This window comes from Saimiri boliviensis, chromosome 12 (genome assembly GCF_048565385.1).
Source record: "Saimiri boliviensis isolate mSaiBol1 chromosome 12, mSaiBol1.pri, whole genome shotgun sequence".
In the NCBI taxonomy this organism is placed as follows: Eukaryota; Metazoa; Chordata; class Mammalia; order Primates; family Cebidae; genus Saimiri; species Saimiri boliviensis.
The window spans coordinates 51,412,081-51,439,140 of NC_133460.1; the positions used below are offsets into that span (position 1 = coordinate 51,412,081).

Genomic DNA, 27,060 nt, shown 5'->3' on the forward strand with positions numbered 1-27,060 from the left:
TTGTCTTTGTACTAGGGTAGGAAATTTTAAGGAATTAGTCTTTTTTTTTTTTTTTTTTTTTGAGACGGAGTTTCGCTCTTGTTACCCAGGCTGGAGTGCAATGGTGCGATCTCGGCTCACCGCAACCTCCGCCTCCTGGGTTCAGGCAATTCTCCTGCCCCAGCCTCCTGAGTAGCTGGGATTACAGGCAGGCGCCACCATGCCCAGCTAGTTTTTTGTATTTTTAGTAGAGACGGGGTTTCACCGTGTTGACCAGCATGGTCTCGATCTGTTGACCTCGTGATCCACCCGCCTCGGCCTCCCAAAGTGCTGGGATTACAGGCTTGAGCCACCGCGCCCGGCCTAAGGAATTATTCTTTTAAGAAAATAGGCATATATCTGTTAGAAAGGAAAGGAATTTATGAATGCGAGCTCATCCCTGCCTTACATGAAGTAAATGTTTAAGCATCTTAGCTCGGACACAGCAATCTGTGTCCAGAAAGCATCATTGCTCTCCACTGCCAGCCCCAACCTCCCTGACAGGGCCAAGTCCCAGGATACTTCATCATCAGTATTTACTCAACAAAATTTTACTAAGCACCTCCGGTGAGCCTGGCAAACTAGTTGAAGATAGAATTGTGCGATACATCTGCCCAATGAGGAAAAAAAAAAAAAAACTTAATGTACCAGTACTCATGACACCGCGCTTCTCTATCGTCTGCTTGACCTTTGCTGAGCTGCTCGCCCTGCGTTGTCATTTGTTCATCATTCATTCATTTGAAATACTCGGGACTGGAAGCACAGTGGAAACACTGCAACCCAGGTTCTCTGCTCGGCATTAAGGGTAGAAAGACTTCGAAGGTAGCAGGATATTTCTTAAGATCATGAACCTTAAAATGAAAGTGTAAAGTGCCTAGTAGAAGGCATTGGCCTTCCTCCTGATCAGATTCTTTCCCCTCTGGGAGCTTGCTGACTCTGTTAGTTGGAGAGAATTAAAACTTTTTCCATGAAGTTTTTTTCATAGTTTTAAGTATGAAAAACTGGGATCTGCATAGGAAAAACTCAGGAGTAACTCTCTGTTAATTATTTGAATAGCTAAGATTTATGAAGTGTTTACTAAGCCTGTAACTGTTCCAAGTATTTTACGTGTATTAACTAATCTTTGTCACACCTGTGTGAGGTAGCTGCCACTATTACAGGTTGAGTATCCCTAATCCAGAAATCCAAAATGCTCCAAAATTTAAAACTTCTTGAGCACTGAGGGGATGGTCAAAGGAAATGCTACTTGGAGCATTTTGAATTTCAGATTTTCGGATTTGGGAAGCTTAATCATTAAGTATAATGCAAATATCCCAAAACCGGAAAGAAATCCAAAATACTTCCAGTCCCAAGCATTTCAACCTGTTTCTCATATTGCAGATAAGACAACCAAGGAACAAAAATATTAAATATGCTGGAGGTTGCAGTTTTTTTAATTTTTGCCATCAGACCTTGGCGATGACCTTGAGCAGTAGGATATAAATTACTCCCACATGGTTAGCGTTCCAGTAATGGAACACTAGGCATAAATGGGTTAAATTATTTGTCCACAGTCATGCAGCAAGTAAGTAGCAAAACCAGAAGTCAGGCAGAGAGGCTTCATAGTCTTACTGGCTATGCTGCTTTACCTTGCACATGACAAATGACATGCCAACAAGCCATTGTTTCAAAATGTCACAGCAGATAAGCTAAAATTGTCTTTATACCTCAGTTTTATTTTTTCATGTATAAAATGAGGAAGTTGGATTAGATGACCTTTAAGGAATCTGTGGTTCCTGTGAAATACTCAATTCATTCAGCAAGCATTTACTGAAATGAACAGCTACTTCCTCACTATAGGCCAGGTGTTAGGTTTGGTTCTGGTGATCACTTAGTGCCTGACTTGAGAGCAGTTAACAATCTCTAGGGTGTATTAGTTTTGCTTTACTCTCATTTACCACTCGCTGGTAGCATTCAAAATTTAACCTATCTCTTTAGAGCTAGAAAATGCTGCGATATATCCTTGCACCTCAGCAGAAAACTACTTAAAGTTAGCTTTGTGCTAATTCTGTGCTCCAGTTTTTAATCCTGGCTGTTTTGTGTATGGAATGATAGTAGTTCTGAGAGTTGGAAAGAAAACAGGATGAAAGGGAATTCCTTTGATTATATTCAGCTTAGAAGTCACACTGTGGCTAACATTATTTGAAGCTGTCCTCACTCTGGCTGTTGCTTGGGTGCTCCGCTAAGCAACTGACTTCAAAATATGAAGTATAAAGCATTTGCAATGAATAGAGCATTTATCCGGGTGTAGGAAAAATAGAGTTTTAAATCTTAGGTGAGATATATAAAGAGTTCACAGTGGGTTCTACTCTGAAGTGATGGGAAATAAAAACTGAGCTACTCTCCAACAGGTGGCTAAGTTGTCTGTATACTTTATTTGAATCCCACCAGGAATTCACTTAAAGATTTGGGCCTGATTCACTACTGCTTAAGTTCAAAAACAATTCAAAAACTTGTCAGGCTATATTTTGACTCACTGTAGTCCAGAAGATTGGATATGAATCTGACTCCAGAAATTGTTGCCTCTCTGGACATGAGTACAATTTGGAAAGTTAGCAGAGCTCAGAGAAAAAAGGAAACGTGATCTAATAACAAGATTGAAAATGTCTGCTGAACAGAGTGGCTCAGGCCTGTAATCCCAGCATTTAGGGAGGCTGAGGCAGAGGATTGCTTGAACCCAGGAATTGGAGACCAGCCTGAGGAACGTAGTGAAACTTCATTTCTACAAAAAATAAAATTAGTGAGGTGTGGTGGCACACACCCTGTAGTCCCAGCTATTTGGGAGGCTGAGGTAAGAGAATAATTTGCACTCAGGAGGTCAAGGCTGCAGTTAGCTAAGATCATGCAACTGCATTCCAGTCTGGGAAACATAGCAAGACTCTGTCTTCAAAAAAAGAAAAAAGAAAATGTCATTAATCAATTTGCATTTTTGCTGACAGCCTAGTTATAGTAGTTGCTTTACCGTTCCCATATCCCACTTCACTGTTCCCATATCCCACTTCACTATTAATCAGTGTTACTTGTAATGAAATCAGAAACCAAGCTCTGCTTCTCTAACAGCCTTAAATCATCATCACAAAATTAAGGAAACAGAACAGCCAATGTTTCAAGACATACTGTATCATTTTCATTACTAGAAAACTGGATTATATATATATATTTATATTTTATTCCCTCACTTTTTTCTGTTTTCGAAAAACATGGCCAGGTGCAGTGGCTCATGCCTATAATTCCAGCACTTTGGGAGGCCGAGGTAGACAGATCACCTGAGGTTGGGAGTTCAAGACCAGCCTGGCCAACAAAGAGAAACCCCATCTCTACTAAAAATACAAAATTAGCCAGACGTGGTGGTGCGTACCTGTAATCCCAACTACTCGGGAGGCTGAGGCAGGAGAATCACTTGAACCCGGAAGGCAGAGGTTGCAGTGAGCTAACATGGCGCCATTGCACTCCAGCCTGGGCAACAAAAGTGAAACTCCGTCAAAAAAAAAAAAAAAGAAAAGTTTCAGACAGGCATGGTAGCTCACACCTATAATCCCAATACTTTGGGTGGCCGAGATGGGAGGATTGCTTGAGCCCAGGAGTTCCAGACAAACCTGGGGACAACATGGTAAGAAGTTGTCTCTACCAAAAGTAAAAAAAAAAAAAAAATTTACTGGGCATAGTGGCATGCACCTGTGGTCCCAGCTACTTGGGAGGTTGAGAGGTTGGAGTATTGCTTGAGCCTAGGAGGTTGAGGCTGCAATGAGCCATGATCAGGCCACTGAACTTCAGCCTGGGTGACAGAGTGAGAGCCTCCCTAGAAAAAATAAATACATTTCAACTTTTTATAATAAATATGTTCATGTTCCAACTAACAAAACAAAAAAAGTGCGAATGAAAAATATTCAGGCTGGTCTGGGTGCAGTGGTGTTTACACTAATTGATCACAACCCGCTACAGATTTCTTTGTTCCTTTTTCACTCCCACTGCTTCACTTGACTAGCCAAAAAAAAAAAAGCTCAGCTAAAATTCTCTCTGACCATTTCAGAGGGAAATTCATCTTACAGTCCCCTTTTTTGGCACAATCTCAGCTCACTGCAACCTCCACCTTCCAGGTTCAAGTGATTCTTCTGCCTTAGCCCCCTGAGTAGCTGTGATTACAGGTGTCTGCCACCAAACCCAGCTAATTTTTGTATTTTTAGTAGAGATGGAGTTTCTCCATGTTGGCCAGGCTGGTCTCTAACTCCTGATCTCAGGTGATCCGCCCATCCCGGCTTCCCAAAATGCTAGGATTACAGGCCTGAGCCACCATGTCCGGCCTACAATCTTTTTTGAAATCCATTTTTTAAGTGGGCTAAAATTCACATAACATAAAATTAAGTATTAGCCATCTTAAAGTATACAATTCAATATAAAGTTATTTTTAATATAAATACTAGAACTTTATCCATTACAGCAGCCAGTAGCCACATGTGGTTACTTAAATTTCAATTAACATTAAATAAAATTTAAAATACAGAAATACACTTCCTCAGTCACACCAGCTTAATAGGTGCAACATGAAGCTAGTGGCTACCATGTTGTGCAGCGCAGAAATAGAACACTGAAATATTTCCATCATGGCAGAAAGTTCCATTAGACAGCATGGCACTAGACCATTTTTTTCTTTTTTTAAATGGAGTCTGGCTCTGTCGTCCAGGCTAGAGTGCAGTGGAGTGATCTCACCTCACTGCAGCCTCCACTTCTTGGGTTCATGTGATTTTCCTGCCTCAGTTTCCTGAGTAGCTGGGATTGCAGGCACCTGCCACCATACCCAGCTAATTTTTGTATTTTTGTATTTTTAGTAGAGACAGGGTTTCACCATGTTGGCCAGGCTGGTCTTGAACCTCCCAATCTCAGGTGACTGTCTGCCTCAGCCTCCCAAAGTGCTGGAATTACAGGTGTGAGCCACAGCACCCAGCCATTTTTTCTTTAAAATATACTATATACACTTTTTTTTTTTTTTTTAAGATGAAGTTTCACTCTTGTTGCCCAGGCTGGAGTGCAGTGGCACAATCGCTGCTCACCGCAACCTCTGCGTTCGAGGTTCAAGGGATTCTCCTGCCTCAACCTCCTGAGTAGCTGGGATTACAGACATGTGCCACCACACCCAGCTAATTTTTGTATTTTTAGTGGAGATAGGGTTTCCCTATGTTGGTCAGGCTGGTCTCGAACTCCTGATCCCAGGTGATCTATATACACACCCGGCCACTATGTACACTTTTTTGAGGGCTCAGCACAGTGAGACTTTGGGAGGCCAAGGTGGAAGGATCACTTGAGACCAGAAGTTAAAGACCAAACTAGGCAACATAGCAAGACCTCGTCTCTATTTAAAAAAAGAAAGGAAAGGGACTGGGCACAGTGGCTTATGCCTGTAATCCCAGCACTTTGGGAGACCAGGGTGGGCGGAGGACCTGAAGTCAGGTGTTAGAGACCAGCCTGGCCAACATGGTGAAACGTGTGTCTACTAAAAATAACAAACATTAGCTGGATGTGGTGGCTCCTTCCTGTAATTCCAGCTACTCAGGAGGCTGAGGCAGGAGAATCACTTGAACCCGGGGGCAGAGGTTGCAGTGAGCCAAGATCATGCCACTGCACTCCAGTGTGGACAACAAGAGCAAGACCCCGTCTCAAAAAACAAAAAAGGGAAAGAAAATACCGTAAACACTTTTTAGAATCTTTTGTTAAAGTCGTATAAGCTTCTGTGGTAAAGGGAGTGTTTTGTTTTGAACTTTTGTAAGGTGTCATGTATTCAGTACAGTTTTCTTGTTAACATTTGAATTTTTTATGTGAAATATGATTAAATACAGCTGCTCTGTTCATAATAGATTATGATTTCCAAGATTATTTTCTGAACTTTTTTTTGTTCCAGTTTTGGGACGCCACCAAGTGATAAATTTGGGTATTACATTTTGACGAAAAGGTTAATTTTTTTTTTTTTTTCTTTTTTTAAGATGGAGTCCCTCTCTGTCACCTAGGCTGGAGTGCAATGGCACAATGTCGGCTCACTGCAACCTCTGCCTCCAGGGTTCTAGCCGTTCTCTTGCCTCAGCCTCCCAAGTAGCTGGGATTACAGGTGCCTGCCACCACGGCCAGCTAATTTTTTGTGTGTGTTTTTAGTAAGAGACAGAGTTTTGCCATGTTGGCCAGGGTGGTTTCGAACCCCTGACCTCAGGTGATCTATCCACCTCTGCCTCCCAAAGTGTGAGATTACAGGCGTGAGCCACTGCGCCTGGCCAAAAGGTTAATTTTTAATGAGAAGGCCAATATATATTTCCTAACTAGTTCCCCTTCCTTGGGAACAGAACACAGTGTTATTCTGAAATTTTATTTGGAAAATATTATAAGTGAATTTCTTGATGTGGCTTGATCAGGATGTTTCCAAAACAAACTGTCCTGTGAAGTGTGGTGGTTTTATCCTCATATAACTTATTTACTCAGTCAAATTTCTGCCTTAGTGCTGCCGTATCACCCCTTCATAACTCATAAATCACCCACGGCCGATCTCAGTTGACATAAACTGTTTACTAATGGTAGCAATTTGTGTTTTAAGTGTACATACTATTCTTAAGCATATTTTCAGTTCAAAACCTGACTGACATTTTGGCCTGAGAAATCAATAAAAGATTGTGAAAGTAGAGAGGGTAGAAAAAAGGGGAGCTAACTCTTCACAAAACTGTATGCTGGCCCTTATGGCAGCTAAAATGAAATGTTGTCACTCTCACTTCCATAAACTTACCAACTGCTGTTTTTCTTTCTCTGTAGTGAAGAATTCTACTAGAGAGAAAATGGCTGCTTCATCATCATCCTCCTCAGCTGGTGGGGTCAGTGGAAGTTCTGTCACTGGATCTGGTTTCAGTGTCTCAGACCTTGCCCCACCACGGAAAGCCCTTTTCACCTACCCCAAAGGAGCTGGAGAAATGTTAGAAGGTGATCTCATGCTGCTTTCCGAATAATTGGATTCAGACCTGCAATGAATATTAATTGCAAAGAAGCTATTAAGTGGATTAAAGATGAGTTTGTCCTGATTTCAGCCCCACGTTTTATCTCTTGTCCCCATCTCAAAATATCTTTAAAAACAAATCTTGCTCTGGAATCAGAATTTTTTAGCTGAAAAGGACTTGGAAATCAAGGAAGTCATCTAGAGTTATTTAGATCCAGAAAAGTTAAGTGATTTGACCATGTTAAAGGCAGATTCAGGGCTGGGCACGGTAGCTTATTCATGTTAATCTCAGCACTTTGGGAGGCCGAGGCAGACAGATCATTTGAGGCGAGTAGTTGAAGACCAGCCTGGCCAACAAGGTAAAACCCCATCTCTACTGAAAATATAAAAATTAGCTGGGCTTGGTAGAGCGTGCCTGTACTCCCAGCTACCAGGGAGGCTGAGGCAGGAAAATGGCTTGAATCTGGGAGGTAGAAGTTGCCATGTGCCGAGATCATGCCACTGCACTCCAGCCTGGATGACAGGGTGAGACTCCGTCTCAGAAAAAAAGCAGAGTCAGTACTGAAACCAGGAATTCTCTTGACCTCCTACTCGAGTTTGCTTTATCCTGGCACCTGTCTACCTCCTCATGGTAGTAGGTTTGATGTATATTTTTCTAGTGGGACTGATCTACAGATAGATTCATCCTGTCAGAAAGGTTCTAAGAGGAAATAGAAGCTAATATATTGCCCTTTTGTGTGAACATGACTCCTGGCCCACCGCAGGATGATGCTGTGTGGTTTTCTAGCACCAGAGCCAGATTTACATCAAATCTTTAACTATCTTATTCAGCACCACTGGCTGACTGGCTGGCCAAGATCAGGATACAGGCTGTAAGCGTGTTACTTGAAGAGCTACACAAATAATTCTTAACAGGGAGCATAAAAATCATCCAAAGAGCTTATTTAAAATGCACATTTCTGTCCGGGTATGGTGGCTCACACCTGTAATCCCAGCACTTTGGGAGACCAAGATGGGTGGATCACCTGGGGTCAGGAGTTTGAGACCAGCCTGGCAAACATGGTTAAATCCTGTCTCTACTGAAAATACAAAAATTAGCCAGGCATGGTGGCAGGTGCCTGTAATCCCAGTGACTCAGGAGGCTGAGGCAGGAGAATCACTTGAACTTGGGAGGCGGAGGTTGCAGTGAGCCGAGATCCCACCACTGCATGCCATCCTAGGGGACAGAGTGAGATTCCTTCTCAAAAATAAAAATAAAATGCATATTTCTGGGCCCACCTTAGTGTTTCTGAATTACTCTACGGTGTAGCTCAAGAAAACATCTTTTACCAGCATCCAGGGCCTTCTCTTGAAGGCAGTCTTCCATATTTTAAAAAACATTGGGACCAGGTGGTGGCTTAAACGTGTAATTTCAGCACTTTGGGAAGCCAAGGCATGAGAACTGTTTGAGACCAAGAGTTCAAGGCTACAATGAGCTATGATCATGCCATTGCACTCCAGCCTGGGGTGACAGAATGAAACTGTGTCTCAAAAAATAATAAATTTTTTAAAAGCATTGGGAGGCTGGGCACACTGGCTGACGGCTGTAATCCCAGATCACGAGCGAGGTCAAGAGATCAAGACCATCCTGGTCAACATGGTGAAAACCTGCCTCTACTAAAAATACACAAAAATTGGCAGGGTGTGGTGGTACGTGCCTGTAGTCCCAACTACTCGGGAGGCTGAAGCAGAAGAATTGCTTAAAACCGGGAGGCAGAGGTTGCAGTGAGCTGAGATTGTGCCACTACACTCCAGCCTGGCGAGAGAGCAGGACTCCATCTCAAAAAAATAAAAAGCATTGGAAAAGAATCTATTAATGATTCCAAATTTAATTGATTCTAGCATTTTAGTGCTTAATTATATGTTGATCTTTTTTAAGTATTGCAATTTTTTTTTTTTTTTTTTTTTGAGACAGAGTCTCACTCTGTCGCCCAGGCTGGAATGCAGTGGTGCGATCTCAGCTCACTGCAACCTCTGCCTCCCAGGTTCAAGCAATTCTCCTGCCTCAGCCTCCTGAGTAGCTGGGATCACAGGCGCCCGCCACCACATCCAGCTAATTTTTGTGTAATTTTAGAAGAGACAGGATTTCTCCATGTAGCCCAGGCTGGTCTCGAACTCCTGATCTCAAGTGGTCTGCCTGCCTCAGCCTCCCAAAGTGCTATGATTACAGGCATCAGCCATCGTGCCTGGCTTTAATATTGCAAAATTTATACAAGTATATTTTAAAACTAGGAATATCTGTGAGAAAGATACAAACTATAGGCCAGACAGTGATTCACACCTGTAATCCCAGTACTTTGGGAGGCTGAGGCAGGCAGGCTGCTTGAACCCAGAAGTTTGAAACGAAATCCTGTCTCTAGAAAAAAAATGCGAAAATCAGCTGGGTGTGGTGGCATGTGTCTGTAGTCCCAGCTACTTAGGAAGATGGGGTGGGAGGTTCACCTGAGATTGGGAGGCGGAGGTGCAGTGAGCTGTGATCGCATCACTGCACTCCAGCCTCGTCTCAAAAAAAAAAAAAAGATACAAACTATAGTTGGCCTTGGGGGTGATGAATAATCAGAAATAATAAAAAGAGTTTTGAATTAAGCCAGTAGATGACCAGGTAGTATATGTAATTAGTGATACATATACTTCTCTTTGCCTTTTTATTTTAATTGTGTTACCTAAATACTCAAGTTATTTTAATTGTGTTACCTAAATACTCAAGTATCACTGAGTCTGGTTGGAAGTAGTGAACAACTGGGGCCCTGTTTACCGTATTTGGTGCTAAAACTGTATTACGACTTCTTTTATATGCAGCAGAGACCTAGTATTAAGAAAGTTTCCAACAAAATAAAAGTGGAAGACACTTAAATTGCTTAATGAGTTTTATAGCAGCAGCAGAATCAGTATTCAATAATGGAGCTCTAAAATTAAAGTCATTTAAGTTCTAGCTATAAGAGGAATTTAATACAGGAGGCACCTCCACAGTCTGAAAGCTGTCAGCATTCTTTGTCAGTATACACCAAATTATGGGGAGATATTGAAGACGAAAGGCTTCTGAGATTAGTCTGAATGATATTCTAATGAGTTATAGATCTATCCATTTTTATTCCATCTCAATATGCTTCATGCATGGAGAAATGTGTTGGGTCTCTGTTGTAGGATACATTTATATTAAGTGTAAATACACAGTGCACAGTGTTGATTCTGTTTCTTAGATTTCAAGTTTTACCAATAATCTTAAAGCTGCTTAAACTTAAAGACTGTGAAACATAATGTAGAGAAGCCCCTTTAATATTCTTAGTCAAATCAAGAATATTAAATTGAAAAGAGTACTCTTAAATGTGCATGAAGATACTGGATTTGCTACCATGTTTATAGGTGATACTATTCTATTATACAATTAATCTAACACACATGTACCTGACCAATAATAGTTTAATAGAATATGAAAATAGAGCAGGAAAGGTTACCTGTCAAGAGTAAGGAACAAAAGCAGTTAGAAATCTAGGATGGATACTGGGTTTGTTGGGTTTTTTGTTTGTTTGTTTGTTTGTTTTGAGATGGAGTCTCATTCTGCTGCCCAGGCTGGAGTACAATGGTGCAGTCTTGGCTCACTGCAACCTCTGCTGCCCAGGTTCAAGTGATTCTCCTGCCTCAGCCTCCCAAGCAGTTGGGATTATAGGTGCCTGCCGCCACACTGAGCTAATTTTTATAGTTTTAGTAGAGACGGGGTTTCACCATGTTGGCCACGCTGACCTCAAACTCCTGACCTCCTGATCCACCTGCCTCAGACTCCTAAAGTGCTGGGATTATAGGCATGAGCCACTGTGCCTGGCCGGATGCTGCTTTTAATCTCAGCAGGTTCAACTTGATGTTATATCTCATGAGTCTAGGATAGTAAACCAAATCACCTGTAGTTAACCTTGTGCATTAACTTTTCTGTGCATCTGCTCTCTGATAACCAACATCTCACATAAGCAGTACACAGCAGTTTTCAGCATTCTCCTGCCCTTGGCCAAAATTGTCTTCACCCAGTTATTAGTGAGCAAATTAGAGACTGCGCTCCAGCCCACTAGTGGCCATATTTTTGTGACATTGTAAGCCACTGAAGTATAAATTATCTGCATTGTCTAATTTCCTACTGTGAGGTAATTTTTTTTAAATGTATTTGTTACTATCTTTATTTATTGGAGTTGGCAATTGTGTTAGATTTGGGCAATTTACTGAACTTTTCCCTGTTTATAACCTTTGCTTGTCCCTTAAGACAGGTGTCCCCAAACTACAGCCACAGGCCGCATGCGGCCCCCTGAGGCCATTTATCCGGCCCCCTGCTGCACTTCAGGAAGGGGCACCTCTTTCATTGGTGGTCAGTGAGAGGAGCACAGTATGTGGCGGCCCTCCAACAGTCTGAGGGACAGTGAACTGGCCCCCTGTGTAAAAAGTTTGGGGACACCTGCCTTAAGAGGAAAGCTGATGTATTGCTACTTGCAATGGAAGAGATTGTCCCCAGCTGACTCCACTATGGAGAAATTCCAGGCTTTAGACTGGTACTGATATCACATCTAATAGGATGTGGCTAAGAAGCAACTGGACTTTGTGATTAATAGGGAGCTGCAAATCAGCAGAAGTGTGTCCCGCAGGCATATAGTGTGGTGGGGTGACATGCAGAGGTGCCTTTTTGAAAGTTTAGCTTATATCCTTCTGCTTTGAAGTTCATTACCAAGGAAAAGATGCCAATATCACAACTTAACCATTTTATCCTAATGGTGCCTGTGATGAAATGTAAATGAAAGGTGACACTTCCAAGAGCTTCCATATACATCTTGGCCTGATCCTTATAGCCCATAATCCCACTGCCTTGTGTGCAGTCCTAAACTTCAGGATTAAACCACCTGGGAGGTAAACTCTAATTGTCTATGCTTTGCTCTTTCTAAAATAAAATAGGAGTTTTTTTTTTTTTTTGAGACAGAGTCTCAATGTGTCATTAGGCTGGAGTGCAGTGGCGCAATCTTGGCTCACTGCAACCTCTGCCTCCAGAATTCTAGCAATTCTCCTACCTCAGCCTCCGGAGTAGCCTGAGATTACAGGCAGGTGCCGCCACGCCTGACTAATTTCCATATTTGTGGTAGAGACAGGGTTTTACCATGCTGGACAGGATGGTCTCCATCTCTTGACCTTCTGATCTGCCCCGCTTGGCCTCCCAAGGTGCTGGGATTACAGACATGAGCCACTGCACACGGCCTAATTGGATTTTTTAAGCAAGAGTATGAACAAGATAGGAAATGTTGACATATCATTTACACAGAAGACCTGGTGTCAGCTGTTCTCAACAGTCTCTCTTCCTGTCATGGAATTTATAGTTATTTGCTGTTCATTGTTTTATCTAAAAAAAAACTCCGTGATATATTACCTTGTCTAAATCTTTAAACTGAATAGTCAGTGTAATTAAGTGTTGTTTTTGTTTGGTTGGTTGGTTGTTTTTTTTGAGATGGCGTCTCAGGCTGGAGTGCAGTGGCACCATCTCAGCTCACTGTAGTCTCCACCTTCCAAGTTCAAGTGTTTCTCCCATCTTAGCCTCCCAGGTAGCTGGGACTACAGGCATGCTTCACCACACCCAGCTAATTTTTGTATTTTAGTAGAGATGGGGTTTTGCCATATTACCCACGCTGGTCTTGAACTCCCAAGCTCAGGCAGTCTACCTACCTCGGCCTCTCAAAGTGCTAGGATTGCAGGCATGAGCCACCGCACCCAGCTATTTGGTTAATTTAAAATGAAAATACTCAGTTTGATGATCAGCAGCTCACAAATGACTTATATTCAGCCAGAGAAATGGGAGCTCGTGGATAGGATGGGATCATATCCCATTATGAGGTTTGAAGGCCCGGCATGGTGGCTCTCTCCTGTAATCCCAGCACTGTGGGAGGCCAAGACAGGCAGATCACCTGAAGTCAGGAGTTTGAGACCAGCCTGGACAACATGGTAAAACCCTATCTCTACTAAAAATATAAAAATTAGCCAAGTGTGGTGGTAGGCACCTGTAGTCCCAGCTACTTGGCAGGCTAATGCAGGGAGAATTGCTTGAACCCAGAAGGTTGAGGTTGCAGTGAGCCAAGATTGTGCCACTGCACTCCAGCCTAGGCAACAGAGTGAGACTCCATCTCAAAAAAATAAAAATAGGGCCGGGCGCGGTGGCTCACGCCTGTAATCCCAGCACTTTGGGAGGCCGAGGCGGGTGGATCACGAGGTCGAGAGATCGAGACCATCATGGCCAACAAGGTGAAACCCCGTCTCTAATAAATATACAAAAATTAGCTGGGCATGGTGGCGCGCGCCTGTAGTCCCAGCTACTCAGGAGGCTGACGCAGGAGAATTGCTTGAATCCAGGAGGCGGAGGTTGCGGTGAGCCGAGATCGTGCCACTGAACTCCAGCCTGGGTAACAAGAGCGAAACTCAGTCTCAAAAAAAAAAATAAAATAAAATTAAAATAAAAATAAAAATGCCGGGCGCGGTGGCTCAAGCCTGTAATCCCAGCACTTTGGGAGGCCGAGGCGGGTGGATCACGAGGTCGAGAGATCGAGACCATCCTGGTCAACATGGTGAAACCCCGTCTCTACTAAAAATACAAAAAATTAGCTGGGCATGGTGGCGTGTGCCTGTAATCCCAGCTACTCAGGAGGCTGAGGCAGGAGAATTGCCTGAACCCAGGAGGCGGAGGTTGCGGTGAGCCGAGATCGCGCCATTGCACTCCAGCCTGGGTGACAAGAGCGAAACTCCGTCTCAAAAAAAAAAATAAAATAAAAAAAAAATAAAAAAAATAAAAATAAAAATAAGGTTTGAATTTACAGAATGTAACACTCTCTCTGAAGAGTATAAAGAGTATATATCCCAATAATTATATTTTAATTTTTTTTATCTCTTTGAAGATAATATTGGGAGGATGCCCTATTGTTTATATTTTTAAGCTCTTTGGATACAACATCTGTAGTTTCTTTTATTGGTTATTGTGACTTCTGAAATAACATCTCTCTTGTGTGAAACTCAGCATGAGGTCAGCATGTGTTAGTCCTGTCTCCTTGCCACTTAATACCTGGCCAGCACAACAACCTGTGATTGATGGTTGACGCCTAGTAGTGCTGACATGAACTACTGCCTGAAAAAGGACAGCTGTGTCCTCTCTCCCCATTTGTTTTAGGATTTTTGCAATAAAGCACATCACCCCAAATGGTCTCTGCTACCCTTTTAAAAATCAAATATTTCTACATGAGCTGTAAATTTTCGAGAATGTTTTGCTGTATCAGCCCTTGCCTGACAAGGAATAACATGAACTAGCTTATGTTTCACGATCATCTTCCAAGTGCTGTAGCAACTGAGTTGGCCTCTTCTTGTTGGCAGTTCTTGGCACCGGCACAATGGTAGGTTCTGAACTTGCACCATACTCTGATCGTCATCCAAATTGCAGTGTTTTGGTTCATGTGGAAAATCAAGGTTACAGTTTGCGTTCACAGAATGAAATTTCCCAGCAGTGTTCTGTGATTGTCAGAGTGATGTAATTTGATATATTAAAAATCAACAATTGTATTTTTCTCAGCTTTGTTTTTTAGACTGAAAATGATTTGGAGTTTTGGTGAACCTTTACATTTTGACACCACAGGAGCCAGCCACATGGCCAAACGTGTCCGCTGCCAGTGTTTGCTTGACATACAGAATAGGAGAACATTAAGGAACTCTCAGGTTGGGAGGAGGGATCTGTTGACCAGGACATCAGACTGAGGTTTCTTGTTTTTGTTTTTGTAAGCACTATTTTTAAACTCTTAAACAAGTAGAGGGACTTATTTTAATATTCTAGGTATAGAAGAAATAGCCTTTATGACAGTCTTAGTTCTAAATGAAATAGAACCCATCTTTGTAAACATTAAGAACTAGATCCTGTATATAGAAGCAGGGAAAAGAACAGACAAGTTTACTTGGTTTATCAGAAGCCATAAAACCCTTAGAGGAGATTAAAACCTTTTCTCCTTTTCTTTGTAGATGGCTCTGAGAGGTTCCTCTGCGAATCTGTTTTCAGCTATCAAGTGGCATCCACACTTAAACAAGTGAAACATGGTAAGCACTTGAGTGTCATGTACTTGATTGTGAGAATACATTTGCTAGGGGGTAGATGAGGCTGTGACAAAAACCTCCAAACTCAGCAAGGCTATTTAAGTGGACTTCCTAAATTAAAGAACATTCTGGGCTGGGCGCAGTGGCTCAAGCCTGTAATCCCAGCATTTTGGGAGGCCGAGGCAGGTGGATCATGAGGTCAAGAGATCGAGACTATCCTGGTCAACATGGTGAAACCCCATCTCTACTAAAAATACAAAAAATTAGCTGGGCATGGTGGCGCGTGCCTGTAATCCCAGCTACTCAGGAGGCTGAGGCAGGAGAATTGCCTGAACCCGGGAGGCGGAGGTTGCGGTGAGCCGAGATGGCGCCATTGCACTCCAGCCTGGGTAACAAGAGCGAAACTCCATCTCAAAAAAAAAAAAAAAGAACATTCTAAGGTCTTAATCTAGTCATAATATCCACATTGAGGCTTAAGGTTGGGACTGGGTGCAGTGGCTCACACCTGTAATCCCAGCACTTTGGGAGGCCGAGGCAAGAGGATCACCTGAGGTCAGGAGTTTGAGACCAGACTGGCCAACATGGTGAAACCCCATCTCCTGACATCAGGAGTCCAAGACTAGCCTGGCCAACATGGTGAAACCCTGTCTCTACAAAAATACAGAAATTAGCCAAGCATGATGGCAGGTGCCTGTAGTCCCAGCTACTTAGGAAGCTGAGGCGGGAGAATCACTTGAACCGGCAGGCGGAGGTTGCACCAAGATGAGATTGCGCCATTGCACTCCAGCCTGAGCAACAGAGTGAGACTTCATTCCCCAACTCCCCCCAAAAAAAGAATCTTTAGGGGGAAAAAAAATCCATCTAGAAATTATTTTTATACCAGTCATCTTGGTGGCTGGTGGCAGTCCCGTGGGTAATACATTGTTGTATAATATTCTCTTCTTTTTTTTTTTTTTTTTTTTTTTTTGAGATGGAGTTTCGCTCTTGTTACCCAGGCTGGAGTGCAATGGCGCGATCTCGGCTCACCGCAACCTCTGCCTCCTGGGTTCAGGCAATTCTCCTGCCTCAGCCTCCTGAGTAGCTGGGATTACAGGCACACACCACCATGCCCAGCTAATTTTTTTTTGTATTTTTAGTAGAGACGGGGTTTCACTATGTTGACCAGGATGGTCTCGATCTCTTGACCTTGTGATCCACCCGCCTCGGCCTCCCAAAGTGCTGGGATTACAGGCGTGAGCCACGGCGCCCAGCCTAATATTCTCTTCTTGACTCTTTACAGATCAGCAAGTTGCTCGGATGGAAAAACTAGCTGGTTTAGTAGAAGAGCTGGAGGCCGACGAGTGGCGGTTTAAGCCCATCGAGCAGCTGCTGGGATTCACCCCTTCTTCAGGTTGATGCTGCCTGGATGGTCACCTGTGGTGCATAGCTAGTTCAGAGCCAGTGGGGGACTTTCTCACAGCATACATGGCCATCCAGAGAGATCCACAGCTAGGTCGCTGAATTGTTAATGCACATTTGTACTTGGTTTCTCTGTATCAATTCACAGGCAACAAATACTTATATGTGTGATCTTTCAGGGAATGTTTTTGTTTATTTGTTTTTAAAAGTATTGGGAATCAGATTAAGACAATCAGTTTCAGAGAACCAGAAGGTTTGGGGTTAAGAGATATTTATAAAATTTACACAAGCCAGGTAAGGTACCTATCAGATTTAGCCAACTGAATGGCATCTGTCCTGTCATCCATACAGTGCCTGGAAATATTCACCAGTCAAGGTCAAGGTCAGCCTCTGTGGTTAAAAATAGAGCATTTTGACCTAAAAAAGTTATTTTGCAGATGAATGTGATTTCAACTCAGGACCTATCCAAATGGGGAATTTTCAAATACTCATTTTTTTCCCCTATTTTTAGACATCAATTCTATAGATTCTGACTTTTTCTACCTTCTTCTAGACATGCCAAATGCTGGCAAAAAAAAAAATTGCTTTTTGGATATGGCAGCACGTGCAAAAATAAAGCAGTAAGCAAAATCCTTTTAAACACGGAAATCCTAAGTTCATCTCATTGGTGAACTCAAGCAGTTCTGTAGCAAATAAATCCTTTGAAAGAGCTCCAAATTGGTGTCTTTATCCTTTCAAAATCTCAGGGATTTGGGATGAGGAGAAGAGGTCAAATTACTTTTTACAAGAAGGGAATCTAAAAACCATTTCTCCTAAAAAATAGTAGACTCGCTTTACATCAGGGATATTTGTCTTTATAGGAGTACATGAATTTCTCTTGATACTTAAGTAGATTTTTTTTTAAGAGACACAGTGTTGCTATGTTGCTCAGGTTGGTCTTGAACTCCTGGCCTCAAGTGATGGGATTACAGGCATGAGCCACTGAGCCTGGCCTCAAGTAAGTTTTTATACCATGATAGGGAAAAATCTGGAAGGCTGAGAGATGTGCTTCGTTTCCCCTTGTAGGACCCCAGGTTCCACAGTAAACAACTGGGATAATCATTTATTACATTGTATGCAAATTTTGCCTTAGACAGCGTTTGTCAGTTTCTCATTAATAACTTGCACTGATCTACTTAGAGTTGCTTAATTATAAGTAAATATAATCCTAGTAGCAATTGGCCTTAATCTCAGGAGTTCAATAACATGTTCTACCTGATGGGAGGTGGTGACCTCATTCAGTCCATTAAGAGTCTGAGCCCTGTGAAGTTAAACACCTGCTCATGGTCATATAGCCCAGGCAGAAGAAAATCTCAGAACTTGGAATAGAGCCCAGTTGCCTGATAATTCATCTCATTATTGTCTCTAAAGCAATCAGAGACTGGGCATGGTGGCTCTCCCCTGTAATCCCAGCACTTGGAAAAGCCAATGTGGGTGGATCACCTGAGGTCAGGAGTTCAAGACCAGCTTGGCCAACATGGTGAAACTCTGTGTCTACTGAAAATACAAAAATCAGCCTGGTGTGGTGGCACACTCTTGTAATCCTAGCTACTCAGGAGATTGAGGCACAAGAATCACTTAAACCCAGGAGGCAGAGGTTGCAGTGACCCGAGATCATGCCATTGCACTCCAGCCTGGGTGAAGAGCGAGACTCTGTCCCAAAAAGTAATAAGAAAAATAAAAAATAATGCAAATCGGAGCACAAGAAGTACCAGTCCACTAACTCAACCTTTTCCATATTAATAATTCTCAACTAAAACAAAGAAGTTCCCTACTTGAAAGCATTTTAGTTTTTAACAGTACTTCTTAGCATCAACCATCTTGATAATCACCAAAGGAAAAATTTTAAAATACCTAGACTGCAATAAACCTTTAAATTGGATTTTCAGTGAGAATTCAGAAGCAATCACTGCCTTCCTCTTGTTTCATTTGTGTAACCATGCAGCAGAGGCACTATGTTATCTCATGTTTACACTTTGGTATTAGAACTTATTACAGAATATTTTCTCTAAATTGGATGTTTCTTTATATGACCTTAGAAACTGAAGTGATCTTAGCATTAAACAAAAATGCTTTCTGAAGCACCTTTCCCATTGATCACTTAGCTGCCATTTTAGTCTTTCCAAGAATAAGACTCTCACAATTTTTTGAAGAGAGTACCTCCCTCTCTGTACCTTTCTGTCAGTCATGTCACATCATCCACAACTCCTGTTACTATGCTTTGGGCTCAAAGATGATCCCAGTTGCTCATCTGTCATCTGTTATCTCTTGTACCAGTCACTCACAGGCATTATTTATAATCCTCTGAATAACACAGCAAGATACGTAATACCCCCTAATATAGAAGAGGAACTTGAAGCTCAGAGCAAGTGTCACTTGCCAAGGCTGCGCGGCCAAGTCAATGGCCAAATCTGGACTTCAGTTCAACTCGGCCAGACTCAAAGCAGCTTCTTTTAGATGCACTATGCCACCTCCCACCAAACCCAACCCAGTACATTGTATTAGGAAAAATCGTAAAACTTTTTTGATTAAATAGTAAAATGGACCGGGCACGGTGGCTCAAGCCTGTAATCCCAGCACTTTGGGAGGCCGAGGCGGGTGGATCACGAGGTCGAGAGATCGAGACCAACCTGGTCAACATGGTGAAACCCCGTCTCTACTAAAAATACAAAAAATTAGCTGGGCATGGTGGCGTGTGCCTATAATCCCAGCTACTCAGGAGGCTGAGGCAGGAGAATTGCCTGAACCCAGGAGGCGGAGGTTGCGGTGAGCCGAGATCGCGCCATTGCACTCCAGCCTGGGTAACAAGAGCGAAACTCCGTCTCAAAAAAAAAAAAAAAAAAAAATACAAGACGGCCGGGCGCGGTGGCTCAAGCCTGTAATCCCAGCACTTTGGGAGGCCGAGGCGGGTGGATCACGAGGTCAAGAGATCGAGACCATCCTGGTCAACATGGTGAAACCCCGTCTCTACTAAAAATACAAAAATTAGCTGGGCATGGTGGCGCGTGCCTATAATCCCAGCTACTCAGGAGGCTGAGGCAGGAGAATTGCCTGAACCCAGGAGGCGGAGGTTGCGGTGAGCCGAGATCGCGCCATTGCACTCCAGCCTGGGCAACAAGAGCGAAACCCCGTCTCAAAAAAAAAAAAAAAAAAATAGTAAAATGAAGTAACTACCTGGAGAAAATAAGCCTTGCACCACCTTCCCTCCTCCCTCCCAGGGCTTGGCAAAAAGAGAGCTCAAGCATGATGAAGGAATGGCTTCAGAAACAGGAATTAGCTGTATGCTGGCTTCTACATATCCTCTTAAGATTCAAGATGGAGAAAATATTAACAGCTTAGGGAAGGCTGTTCTGGGGACACCCAAGTATCCCCAGAGGGCAGATGGCAACCAGTGACCAGGACCCACAGTCGGCCACCCTAAGAGCGCAGGTGGTAACACTGCCTTTTGTGCATAAGACATTTTCCAAAGTATTTTCACTTACCTTGTCTCTTGATTCTCTCATCAATCCTGTAAATAAATTAGACAGGTTTTTTGCTTTTTCATAGGGTCTCACTCTGTTGCCCAGGTTGGAGTGCAGTGATGCAATCATAGCTCACCACAGCTCCAACCTTTTGGACTCAAGCAATCCTCCCGCCTAAGCCTCTGGAGTAGCTGGGACCACAGGTGTATGTCACCATATCTGGCTTCTTTTATTATTATTTTTGTAGAGATGGGGTCTCATTGTGTTGTTCAGGCTAGTCTCAAACTCCTGAGCTCAAGTGATCCTCAGCCTTGGCCTGCATGAGCCCCCATACCCAGCAAACTTAAGATAGGCAAGTGTTATTTTATGGTTGAGAAAACAGGCACAGAGAAGGTAAGATACCAAGATTATAGCTAATAAGCAAGGGGCTGGGTGCGGTGGCTCACACCTGTAATACCAGCACTTTGGGAGGCCAGGGCAGGAGGATCACTTAAGGTCAGGAGTTCCAAGACCAGCCTGGCCAACATGGAGAAACCCTGTCTCTACTAAAAATACACAAATCAGCTGGGCATGGGGGTAGACACCTGTTATCCTAGCTACTCAGGAGGCTGAGGCAGGAGAATCACTTGAACCTAGGAGGCAGAGGTTGCAGTGAGCCAAGATCGCACCACTGCACTCCAGCCTGGGTGACAAAGCAAGACTCTGTCTCAAAAAAAGAAATTGTTAATGTCAATCTGACACATAATTCCATGTAACTTTTATCTCATGGTAATGAGATAGCAATAATACTTGTTTTACACAAACAAAATTTCCCCTTTTGACTTCACAATTAATTGTCCAGCATCAGCTTTGAAGTCCAGAGGTTTCACTAATACACAAATGTGTTACTGATTACTGCTGTCCCCTAACTGACACCCGGAATGACAGTGTCTGGACCCTAAATCAGGTTCCTGACCCGAGGACCTCTCTTTATCTGCCCATTTGCCTGCAGCCTGTGGCTCCCCTTCCCCACGTGGCTGTGAGTCTTTGAATCTGCTGTTCCCAGTCAGAGTACCAGATACTAAAATGGTAGAAACCGGGCCTTAAGGCTAGAACCCTCACCTCTGTAAAGGGAAGAGGCCAGAGCCAGGAGACTCCTATCATCCAGAGGAAGAGGAGGAAGCTGCTCAGGAGCTGGCCCCCTTTTAGGCAAACGTAAAAAAATACTATACTTGGAGGAGGCCGCTTTGCCTCTCCCTGTCCTTTGGCCAGAGCACCTAACTTTGTCGAAAATATCTTGCCAGGCCTTCTAATTGCCTGAAGTTCAACCAAAACAAAGCCTTTCATTTAACTAAAGAGATGATAGTCTTGAGTTACAGGTACTTGGGAGAGTTAAAGCTTGGACTACAGGCCAACTGTAATGATACCAGATCTTTTCCTGTTTTCCCAGAGCTGAGTTTGGGATGGAGATGACACTAGCCTTCTGTGCATAAATGTATTAGCATCTGGTCAAAGAGAGGGTCTTGGAATTGTAGAGCTGAAAGAGACCTCAGAGGTCGTCTAGTTCCCCCTGCATTTACATATAGGAAGTTGGGACGTTACCTATCTGGTTCACTGCTGTATCCTCAGTACCTAGGACACTACATGGCACATAGTAGGTGTATCATAGGTCTCTGCGGAGCAAATACATAGGAATTTGTGTGTTGTCTCTATTTTAAAAACCACTAGCTATTTCTAGGCCAGACATGGTGGCTCATGCCTGTAATCCCAGCACTTTGGGAGGGCAAAGTGGGCCAGCCTGGCCAAGATGGTAAAACCTTGTCTCTACTAAAAATACAAAAATTATTTGGGTGAGGTGGTGTGTGCCTGTAATCCCAACTGCATGGGAGGCTGAGGCAGGAAAATCACTTGAACCCAGGAAGTGGAGGTTGCAGTGAGCTGAAATCACGCCACTGCACTCCAGTATGGATGACAGAGTGAGACTCCGTCTCAAAAAAACAAATAAAAGAAAGAAACTACTAGCTATTTCTTTTTTTTTTTTTTTTTTTTTTTTGAGACGGAGTTTCACTCTTGTTACCCAGGCTGGAGTGCAATGGCTCGATCTCGGCTCACCGCAACCTCCGCCTCCTGGGTTCAGGCAATTCTCCTGCCTCAGCCTCCTGAGTAGCTGGGATTACAGGCACGCGCCACCATGCCCAGCTAATTTTTAGTATTTTTAGTAGAGACGGGGTTTCACCATGCTGACCAGGATGGTCTCAATCTCTTGACCTTGTGATTCACCTGCTTCGGCCTCCCAAAGTGCTGGGATTACAGGCTTGAGCCACCGCGCCCGGCCACTACTAGCTATTTCTAAGGCAAAATCCATAGTGGAGTAATACCTGAGGTAATTCAGATAGTTAATGGGCACAGCCAAGACTATCACCCAGATCTCAGCCCAGAGCTCCTGTAACATCACCCTGACACGTGGAGGCTGTGGAACAAATGGAAACCATTCCAAAGCAGCCATCTCATATGATCCCATCCACACAATGAGCCAAGGCAAAGGGCACTGGTGGTTCCCTACCATCCTCATGGGCTCCTGCCACGGGCCTGGTGGTAGGATCACGTCAGCATAGACGAGCTAGTCTCACCTCACAGGTACTCTCATTTCTCTAGTCTGTCAAGTTTCCCCAGAAGGTTGTTTTCCCAAAAGCCTGTTTCTTTTTCTAACATAAGCTGTTTAGAGGTCAGGTGCTGTGGTCTGTAGCACTTTGAGAGGCCAAGGTGGGCAGATCACCTGAGGTCAGGAGTTTGAGACCAGCTTGGCCAACATGGCAAAACCCTGTCTCTACTAAAAGTACAAGAATTAGCTGGCATGGTGGTGCATGCCTGTAATCCCAGCCACTTGGGAGGCTGAGGCAAGAGAATCTCTAGAACCCGGGAGGTGGAGGTTGCAGTGAGCCAAGATCGCACCACTGCAGATCTCGCTCTGGGAGGCAGAGCGAGATTCTATCTCAAACAAAAAAAAAAAAAACCTGTTTACAGCAGGTAATGAAACAACATACAGTTTGTTACTAACAGCAGTAGAGGGGCTGTTCCTTTCCAAATGCCTTCTGTTCTTTCAGCAGACACTTAGCACTCACTATGTGTCTAGTGTCTGCTAGATGCCAAGGATATGCTATAAAACAAGACACAGTCATCAACCTTAAGAAGTTTATAAATAGGCCGGGCGCGGTGGCTCAAGCCTGTAATCCCAGCACTTTGGGAGGCCGAGGCGGGTGGATCACAAGGTCGAGAGATCGAGACCAACCTGGTCAACATGGTGAAACCCCGTCTCTACTAAAAATACAAAAAATTAGCTGGGCATGGTGGCGCGTGCCTGTAATCCCAGCTACTCAGGAGGCTGAGGCAGGAGAATTGCCTGAACCCAGGAGGCGGAGGTTGCAGTGAGCCGAGATCGCGCCATTGCACTCCAGCCTGGGTAACAAGAGCGAAACTCCGTCTCAAAAAAAAAAAGAAGTTTATAAATAAATATTAAGAGGGACAGAAAGGTCATTTTAAGCCTAATAACTGCTCTGATTGGGAAAGTAGAAGGTGCTAGACAATGCCGTAGCTGAGACAACCAATCCAGCTGGGCCAGGCATCAAAGAGGGCTTTAATGAAGGATGAGGTTTGGGCTGAGACCTGAAGAAAAAGTAAGTGGGGGCAGGGCATGGTGGCTCACGCCTGTAATCCCACACTTTTGGAGGCCCAAATGGGAGGATCGCTTCAGGCCAGGAGTTAAGACCAGCCTGGCCAACATAGTGAGACTCCCACCTCTACAAAAAAATTTACAAATCAAAAAAAAAAAAAAAAAAAAAATTTACAAATCAGCCAGTCATGATGGCACATACCTGTAGTCCTAGCTACCCCAGAGACGGAAGCAGGAGGAGTGCTTGAGCCCTGGAGTTCAAGGCTGTGAAAAAATGATTGTGCCATTGTCTGGGTGACAGAGCAAGATCCTGTCTCAAAAAAAAAAAAAAAAAAGGCCAGCACAATGGCTCAGCCTGTAATCCCAGCAGTTTGGGAGATGGAGGCAGGTGGATCACATGAGGCTAGGAAGTTCGAGACCAGCCTGGCCAACATGGTGAAACCCCGTATCTACAAAAAGAGAAAAATTAGCCAGGGCACGGTGGTGAGCACCTGTACTCCCAACTACTCAGGAGCCGGTGGCAGGAAAATCGTTTGAACCTAGGAGGCAGAGGTTGCAGTGAGCTGAGATTGCACCATTGTACTCCGTCCAGCCTGGGTAACAGAACGAGACTCCAAAAAAAAAAAAAAAGACGTGTCATATACAGGATTTGGTGACTGGTGGAACTTGGATAACTCAAAGGAGAGGACTCCCAGGTTTTCTTGTGTCAGGAGCTGAGGGACTAGTGGTACCATTGACTGAGACAGGGGTACAGAGAGGAGCAGGCTAAAGAGATGACCAGGAGGCAGGTGGCTCCACGGGTCGGCAGTCTGGAGAGTGAGCTGGGCTGGAGTTAGATTTGGGACTCAGCAGCCTGGAGTTGTTTATTAAGTCAAAGGTGGAGAGTGGATAGATTGTCCAGGGAGAGAGCCCATGGAGTCAGGAGTGAATCACACCAAGGAAGGATCATCAGACATGTAAGGGACAGGCAGAGGAGGAAGACCCAGGGAAGCAACTGGCAGGAAGTCCCCAGAGAGACAGGGAACAAGGAATATGGCATCACAGAAACCAAGGGGAAAGCACATTTTGAGAAGAAGGCCGCAAACAGCAGTATGTGGTACAGCCAAGCAATTAAGTCAATTAAGTGAGTGAGACAAAGGAAGGAGAGGGCCCACTGCAACCTCTGCCTCCTGGGCTCAAGTGACTCTCCTGCTTCTTCTTCTTCTTCTTTTTTTTTTTTTTTTGAGACAGAGTTTGGCTCTTGTTGCCCAGGCTGGAGTGCAATGGAACGATTTCAGCTCACCACAACCTCCGCCTCCCGGGTTCAAGCGATTCTCCTACCTCAGCCTCCCAAGCAGCTGGGATAACAGGCATGCACCACCACGCCTGGCTAATTTTTTGTATTTTTTGTAGAGACAGGGTTTCTCCATGTTGGTCAGGCTGGTCTTGAACTCCTGACCTCAGGTGATCCCGCCCACCTCAGTCTCCCAAAGTGTTGAGATTAGAGGCATGAGCTACCGCACCAGGCCCTCAATTCTCCTGCTTCTTGAGTAGCTGAGATTACAGGTGCCCACACTACGCCCAGCTAATTTTTGCATTTTTAGTAGAGACAGGGTTTTACCATGTTGGCCAGCCTGGTCTTGAACTCCTCACTTCAGGTGATCCACCTGCCTCGGCTTCCCAAAGTGCTGGGATTACAGACGTGAGCCACCACATCCGGCCATTGGGATCTTACCATGAGACTGTTGGTGACTTTTTTTTTTTTTTTTTTGAGACAGGGTCTCGCTCTGCTACCCAGGTTGAAGTGCAGTGACACGAGATCACAGCTCACTGTAACCTTGCCCCGCCAGGCTCAAGCAATCCTCCCATCTCAGTCTCCTGATTAGCTGAGACTGCAAGTGCATGCCACCATGCCTGGCTAATTTTTGTATCTTAGTAGAGACAAAATGCCATGTTTGCCATGTTGCCCAGGCTGGTCTCAGACTCCTGGGCTCAAGCAACCCTCCCACCCTGGCCTCCCAAAGTGCTATGATTACAGGCCTGAGCCACTGCACCTGGCTGGTGACTTTGTCTTAAGAGAAGCCATTTCAGGGTAGCAGAGACAGAGCCAGAACGCTGCAGGAGAAGAGTCAGGGGAAGGGGGGAAAGAGGGGCTAAATCCAGGCAACACTTTCAAGAAGTTTGACGGACCGCCTGGGCACAGTGGCTCCTATCTGTAATCCTAGCACTTTGGGAGGCTGAGGCGGGCAGATCACCTGAGGTCAGGACTTTGAGACCAGCCTGACCAACATGGAGAAACCACATCTCTAATAAAAATACAAAATTGGCCAGACATGGTGGCAAATGCCTGTAATTCTAGCTTATCAGGAAGCTGAGGCAGGAGAATAGCTTGAACCCGAGAAGCAGAGGTTGCAGTGAGCCAAGATCGCACCATTGCACTCCAGCCTGGGCAACAAGAGCAAGACTCCATCTCAAAAAAAAAATAATAAAATAAAAGACAAAGTTTGATGGGAATGGGAGGCAAAAATGAGGGATTGGGAGGGGGACAGCTCAAGGAGAATGCATAGCGAAGAGTTCTTTTTTTTCTTTTACGATGGGAGAGGTCAAAGAAAAAGGGGATAATTGACAGACAGATCCCTGAGGAATTGGGAGGAGGTGGGAGCCAGAGTCTGGCTGGCATGAGGCAGGAGAACCGGACAGTGCTGATGTGAGTAAATGTGTGGGAGAGGCGGCAGGAAGAGGGGGCATTCCCGTCCGATGACCTCTATTTTCTCAACGAAGGAGAGGCAAGTTGGCCTACTGCCTGTGTCCCAGGGTCAAAAGGCTTGCCAAGCCCATTTGGGGGCCTGTGGCAGTGAGAGCTGTTGAGTTTGCAGGAGCCCCAATCTTTGGGGAAGTCCACCAGCAGCTCCCAGCAGCCTGGCGGGAGGAATGGAAAAAATGAGCAGCTGGTGGTTAAAATCTTGCGTGGCAGGGGTAAGGGGCTAAGCAAACTGCTGGTCTAGGCTAGAGAGGGAAGGAAGTGAAAACAAAAAGAGGCCCCCAAAGAGAAACTAACAGGGTCAACCGCTTATTGAGGGTCTACTATGGCACAGGCAATGCATAGGGAAAGAGAAAAAAAAAAAAATAGGGCATAGTTTCCAAACCTGGCATGCTTCAGAATTAAGCTGAAAAAAAGCAAATGCAGACTCTTGGCTTCATTCCTGGGATCTCGCAGGTCTAAGGGAAAGGGGGTCGCATGTGACAGTTACGTAGTCAGATCTGGAAGCCTCTTGGACCCATGGAAGTGACAGAGGAGTAAAGAGACACATGCAATACATACTGCGGGATAAGGCCATGGGCCTGGCCTGTACAGGCTGCCATGGAAGCCAAGAGGACGTGGGGGTGGG

The 27,060-nt window shown here is 44.3% G+C and overlaps 2 protein-coding genes across 2 annotated transcripts in view; one reads left to right on the plus strand and one right to left on the minus strand.

The window, feature by feature from the left end:
* ASCC1 (activating signal cointegrator 1 complex subunit 1) overlaps positions 1 to 6,895 on the minus strand; it is a 141,882-nt gene extending 134,987 nt beyond the window's left edge. Inside the window, exon 1 of the mRNA XM_074382369.1 lies at positions 6,818 to 6,895. The gene's annotated coding sequence lies outside the window, so the exon portion shown is untranslated. The remainder of the gene's footprint in view (positions 1 to 6,817) is intronic.
* ANAPC16 (anaphase promoting complex subunit 16) lies at positions 6,867 to 17,260 on the plus strand. Its single transcript, XM_010339280.3, has 3 exons — positions 6,867 to 7,008; positions 15,074 to 15,148; positions 16,425 to 17,260. Exons 1-3 carry the CDS (start codon positions 6,867 to 6,869, stop codon positions 16,538 to 16,540), a joined length of 333 nt encoding a protein of 110 aa, XP_010337582.1. The 3' UTR covers positions 16,541 to 17,260.
* The last annotated feature ends 9,800 nt before the right edge of the window (positions 17,261 to 27,060 follow it).

Excerpts from the sequence above, each read along its gene's own strand:
- ANAPC16 (XM_010339280.3), top strand. The coding sequence starts at position 6,867 with ATGGCTGCTTCATCATCATCCTCCTCAGCTGGTGGGGTCAGTGGAAGT. Across the intron at positions 7,009-15,073 it reads AGCTGGAGAAATGTTAGAAG|ATGGCTCTGAGAGGTTCCTC; the intron begins GTGATCTCATGC and ends TTTTCTTTGTAG. Across the intron at positions 15,149-16,424 it reads ACTTAAACAAGTGAAACATG|ATCAGCAAGTTGCTCGGATG; the intron begins GTAAGCACTTGA and ends GACTCTTTACAG.